The 6000-nt window shown below is 55.3% G+C and overlaps 1 protein-coding gene across 4 annotated transcripts in view; it reads right to left on the bottom strand.

Moving 5' to 3' along the window:
* Positions 1-1087: 1087 nt before the first annotated feature.
* LOC102453769 (uncharacterized) overlaps positions 1088-6000 on the bottom strand; it is a 32669-nt gene continuing 27756 nt past the window's right edge. For all 4 annotated transcript variants that reach the window (XM_075924847.1, XM_075924835.1, XM_075924839.1 and 1 more), the window contains 3 exons: positions 4753-4842; positions 2431-2551; positions 1088-1990 (listed from right to left, as the gene is read on the bottom strand). In XM_075924847.1, the coding sequence (XP_075780962.1) occupies positions 1739-1990; positions 2431-2551; positions 4753-4842 (463 nt within the window). In that variant the 3' untranslated portion in view covers positions 1088-1738. The remainder of the gene's footprint in view (positions 1991-2430; positions 2552-4752; positions 4843-6000) is intronic.

Below are 6000 nucleotides of genomic sequence, written 5' to 3'. Positions count from 1 at the left end.
CAGGGCTCGCCAAACTGCGACGAGCTCCGCTCGCCAGCCGCGTTGTCCGGTGATCTGCACATGCGCGGATCGCCTGAACCTGGCTCTTCTGGGTTACAATCTACTCACCACGGCGAGATTGTATAATCTGTTGAGCCCTGAAAATGAGGCTAAGCGTGGAATATTGCCGAGCCTCATTTGCATACCTAATGAGCCACCATTTTTGCAAAAGAGGCTCTTGCTCCAGGAGCTGTCTACACTGCCCCTTCTTGCGCAAGAGCCCGCACACCATACCCTCTCCCAAGCAGCCATTTGTAGGGCTGAAACAGCAGCAGCTCTGGTAGGCAGGGCAGGAAACCAGCTCTCCCGCCATTTCACCCCCACAACCAGCTCCTGCTTGGGGGTGGGGGAAGGGATTTGGAATTGGCATGTTTCCCACATGATCCAAAGGCAGAGCCCCTCGGATGGTGATCAACCCCTACAACAGATACAGGAGTTGTGACAAAGTGGGGGCTTCGTCAGTGTTGGGCATGAATACAGCGAGTGCCTCAGTTTCTCTGTGCTCCCAGCAATATGCCTTCTGGCACAGGCTGGCTGGGAGTCGCCGCAGGAGAGTGTCTGGCTCCTTTGGAGGGGCGATGAGGCTTCCTGAGGGCCCATCCGAGTGGGCTCACTGTGGGGGGGGCATAGGATGGAGACTGAGGTCAGAGCCAGGAGGTGCTGGAGCCAGGGGGCTTGCGCTGGCAAGTGTGCGCCTGGCTGACCTTCACGCCACCTGATCTCCCCGCTGGGAGTGATGACGGTTACCAATCCACAGCTCGCTACACAACTGGTGGGGGCGGGGGAGGGTACAGGCAGCAGAGGGCTGGGAAAGGACTGACAGCTCCTCTCCTCAGGGAGATGCCCTCCCGCTTCCTGCCACTGGCAAGGGAGAAAGGTGGCTTCTTTGCGGCCTGCTCCCCCGCAGCTTCTCCCGCCAGCAAGCCGCTGCTTCCCCACCGGCCAGAGTAGCTGTGACCAGACTATGGGCCCCCTGACTCCTACACCTGGGCTGCATGCCAGAGACGATCCACGGCCCAGTGAAAGGCCGAAGAGCAACAGAAGCGCCTCCAGGCACCGGGTAGAATTTATTTTACAGGGCGGTCGTACAAGTCGCAGGCAGGCCCAGCTAAACTTCCTGTCCAGCGCCTTCGGCAGAGCCAGCCCGCCGGGTTCGTTTTTCCTGTTGGGCGCTCGCCTCCCCTGGCCGGCACACAGCTCTGACGGAGCAGTGGGAGGAAGGATTTCTCCAGCTGCAACAAGGTTCACTTCTGTCCTCTCTCCCCTCCTTGCTCTGCGGGTGGCCTAGCAGGCCACTTCCAGAGCAGCCCGCACGCCAACATCTCTCTGCCGTCCTGGTCCTACTGTCAATCCACCCTTCAGCTCATGCAAACCCCGTTGAGGGGAGCTGGGCCGGGGTCCCCAGCACACAAGCACAGCTCTTTGCCTAATGTAGCCAGCACGTGGCCAGCCTTGGCTACAGGTCCGGCTTGCCATGGTGCCCTGCGTGGCTGCAGCGGACACACCGAGTGCTTAGCCACGTAGGGTCTGCAGACCATGTCCATTTTGCTGTGACAAAGAGGGCTGCATTCTGCTCCACGCCGCTGCAGCGGGCTCCGGCTGCTAGCTAGCTGCCGGCAGGACAGTGCACCTGGAAAAGGAGGCATTTAAGACATGGAGGAGCATCTCATTGCCTGGTACAGTGATTTCGGTCTTCTGCCTACACCTTTTGAGCTACTGGCCGCTCGGGCTGCATGTTGACCTCCACTAATCTGCAGGCTCGCAGCACCACGGCGAGCTGCAAACAAATGCCTTTCAGGATGTCGAGGAAGGGGTAAGCCAGGTTCCGGACGCTGCAAAGGACGTTCAACAGGAACAGTAGCAGGGGCTGCAGGATGCTGTTAAACACAGCCACCAAGAAGGGCTTCAGAGCGTGGTCTCCTACTGTGGTCAGCAGGCCGACCACCAGGCCCTGGAGGGAGAAGATGAAGGCTGGTTAGCTGACCATATTCATGAGACAGTAGTGGATCCTGGTTTATGAGGAATCTGTGCAGGGCAGTCCACGCACATGGCCCTGCAAACAGAGCAGCCTCTGGGGCTATGGTCTCTGGGATCCAAGCTCAGAGGGGAGAGGGAGATCTGGGTGCTGAGAAGGGGGAAAGTAGCCAAAGGAGGTGGTGGCGCTCAAATGCCTGTCAATGGTTTGTTCCTGCTTGCTAGTTAGGCATGTTCAGGGCAACTGTGTGACCACTGCTGGGGCTCTGGATGTAACAAAGGACGCATGGGTAAATCAGTGTCGGGCAATACCCTGCATGGAGGGGGATCGTTCCACTGCTACCACCACGCTCCGAGCCACTGGGGTGCCATGCAAAGGGCATTCCCCCATGTCGCTCTGCAAAGGGCCCGACTCACCTGGAACACTGAGGTGCTGAGGAAGCGCACCAGCTCTAGAAGGAAAATGAGGACCACGTTCACCAAGATCCTCAGCAGGCCAAAGAATTCCCTCAGGTTTTGCTCAATCACCTTCTCCGAGCTGCCAAACGAGAGGAAACAGGTTCTCGCACAGGCAGGCCAGGCCAAGTGACACGCCAGGGCCAACGTCTCTGGATAAAGTCCGGCTGCTTATTTCAGGATCTAACTTTAGGTCCCCAAAAGTCCAAGCTGCGGTCAGGAGCCCTGAGCACCCCCTCCCACACCCTGCTAGGCAGCAGCAAGAGCTGCCCACAGGCCCAAACCAAGTCAGTGGACAGAGCCTGGAGTCTGATTCCCAACCCCTCCTCTAGCTACTAGCCACACGCCCCTTTACACCACAAAGCCAGCTCCCAGCCTCTCCCCTCCAGCTAAACGCGAGCAGGTTATTTAGGGTACGTCTGTAGTGCCCACGCGGCAGTGCTGTGACCTGCGCCGCAAGGCATGCAGGGATTGCTTCTCCCTGGGCCTCCACAGCACAGTGCCCTGCCAACCCAGGCAGCGAGAAGCCAGCGCTCCGATCTAGGTACGGCTTTGTCTACTCTGTCACTTTCAGTGCTACGTCAGTCAGTCAGGGGTGTGAAACACTCCGCACAAGAAAAGTTTCCATGCTGAAAAGCGCCAGGAGAGACGGCGCTGGTTCGGGGTGGGGGGTTTTAATCGCCAGGAGCTCTGCCCTGGCGACAAAGTGACGGTGCTGCCCATGCCACAGTGCTGCGACGGGGGTATGCAGACACACCTGGAGTCTCTCATATGACCGCACAGAGTGCTGATTCATGCATCGCACAGATGGTGCCATTCTAGTAGCTCACAGGGCAAAGCCGTAGTCTCGAGGAAGCCCTACCACAGAGAAGTGCTCCCTAATGAAACAGCTCTGTCTATCTGGATAGCTCGCTGATAGGCTTCACATGAGAGACCCCTCGTACGAGACGCTGTTGTTTGCAGCGGTGGTAGAAATCTTAGCTACACAGCGTGATGTTTTCACAGCCCTCCCTTGCTCAAAGTAGGCACATTAATGGCTTCCCGGTTATGATTAACTGGAGGGGGAGGAGCAGCACCCCCCTCCCCTGAGGCAAGGGCTGCTCCACTCTAACGGGTCCCACTAAATGTTGGGGGCGCTCCAGCCTGCGCACCCCACTGCATTGGTTAACCTGTTCAACGTTTAGTTTACTGTAACATTTAAGCAGTTAACTACAGCTCCAGTTCAACCCTTCTGTTCATTAGTTGTTCTCCGACAGCAATGGCCAGAGCAGGATTTCTCTGTCATTCAACCAGCGACTGAGAGATTCACCTTCGCTGGTGCAAACCGATTAGTTCCTTTACATCCAAAAAAGGAAGAAGAGGCCGTGGAGGCTGCTAGCTCAGGGCACTGATCACGAAGACTTTCTGCTCCAGGGAGCCAGCGTTACTGCCCTTTGCCGGAAGCTCAATGGCTACCAATGTGCGCTCAGGTTGGAGACCCCATTACACATGGCCTCACATTCGGTCGTCTGAGAGAGAGGCTGGACTGCAGTCGTGCTGTACTGAGCTAGCTCGCCCTGGGGTTACTGCTCTTGTCCTAGCAGTGATCTCTGCAACAGCCGAGAAATGTCGGGCTGGAAGGGACCCGGGGAAGCCTCCTGCATTGAAGCAGAATCATGGAACCCTGCCAGGTGCTTGTCTAGCTGGTTCTTAAAACCCTCCAGTGCCGGAGATTCCACATCTCCCTTGGAAGCTATTCCAGAGCTTAGCTACCCTGAGACTCAGAGAGATTTCCTCATCTCTGACGTAAACCGGCCTGGCTGCAGATTACACCCATTACTTCTGCTCCTGCCTTCTGCTGATCCCCATCCACTTTATACCAGCCCTCAGCACAGCTGGAGGCTGCTCTTGGGACCCCCCTCAGCACCTTGTCTCCAGACTAAACATGCCCAATTTTTAAGCTTTCCTCATAGGACCAGTGTGCCAAATCTTTGATCATTTTTGTTGCCCTCCTCTGGACTCTAACTTGTCCACATCTTCCTTCACGGGCTGCACCAAGAGCTGGACACGGCTCAGCCGAACAACCTCCTGTGTCTCATCCCCATTTCCCTACATTTCCAGGTAGAGCTGAGGTCGGTGGGAAGGGGCTGTAGATGAACACACCCTCGCATGGCTACGGCTTTCATCAGACCAAAGAAGGGCAGTTTTCAGAGCCAGTTAACCCTTTTCATTCATTTTGGACAACAAAATAAATCATGTGAGATCGCTGCAGGCGGGGACCATGGGACAGCAAAAGCTGGTTACCTTTTGGCTAACTTCATCATGTAGGCTCTCTCGGGATCTTTCTTAGGCTGGTAATAACGTCTGTTTCCATAGTCAAAGCAGTACACGCAGCTGAAAGAGCCAGCATGGAGACAGTGAACACCCACAGCATGCAGCTGGCTTTCCCAGGAACAGCAGGACGACTTCCGACACTCAGAGCTGTCAGAATAGGTAGCCCAGAGGCTCCAAGGCCACCATTCCCTGCAAACAACTTGGCGCATTCGCTTTGGGTGGACTGGTGGGAAATTCCATTGATCTGAAACAGCAGAAGCTCTGTACAGGCCCTATAAAGACGGCTGCAGACAATGCTGTTAGCGGAGGTGAGGGCGCCTTTTAATGGCACAACAGAGAAGTGCACTAGCAAGGCCAGTGCAGAGGATTTTTGGGCCAAATGGTTTTTCAGAGCAGCAGTAACAAACATCTACTTAAAGGGTGATTCTCTGAAAGTGAGCCGGAGAAAACGTTTCATGTTCATTGTCCCTCAGTGACTCAAGTGCATTCAGCTTGCAAGTAAAGATGTTCCCCGCCCACGCCCTCCCTGCAACTTACAGCTGTGCAAAGTCCCCTGATATCAGAGTGTCAAGCTGGGCTCTTTCCATCTCGTGTGTCCCCACTACCCACAGCTCTGTGGGCCCAGTTATGCTCCCACTGACATCTGTGCCATCTGGCTGCTCATACAGTTGTGACTTCCTGGAACTTAGCAAACCGATCTGCTGCTCGCCACCAAGAAGGAAAGGAGCACAGCTTACTCTTCCTTGGCGTGGAGGCACTGCGGACCTAGCGAGAGTAAAAAGCACCACCGAACAGTGCAATGACACCCCTCACTCCACAAAAGCAGCAGCCCTGCAGGGTAACACATTATTGCTTTTCAGAGAACCCCACTTTTCGTCACCTTTCTGCACGCTGGAGGGGGTCTAAGTTTGGCAATACTGGCCTTAGTTGAAAAATACAAAGGGAAGGAGTTATTGCCAATTGGATGAGACATGAAAGGTGCTGGAGGTCAAATTTCTGGCCACCCCTTTCTTAGACAGTGCTGTGCTCACCAGGGCAGCTCTTTAACAGAGAACAGCAACTGGTTAGAGCAGGAAATGGAAAGTAAAAACTTTCCAGGGTGAAATTAGAGGGCTGCTCTACCCTACAGAGTTTGGTCAGCTTACCCACATTTTCAGGCTGTGAAAAACAGCACATCCTGTGTGGTGTAATTAAGCCAACCTACGCCATGCTACAGAC

The sequence above is a fragment of the Pelodiscus sinensis genome, chromosome 1 (genome assembly GCF_049634645.1).
Source record: "Pelodiscus sinensis isolate JC-2024 chromosome 1, ASM4963464v1, whole genome shotgun sequence".
Taxonomy (NCBI): Eukaryota; Metazoa; Chordata; order Testudines; family Trionychidae; genus Pelodiscus; species Pelodiscus sinensis.
Note: the sequence above shows the minus strand (reverse complement) of the source record. Positions and strands in the feature narration are given on the sequence as shown.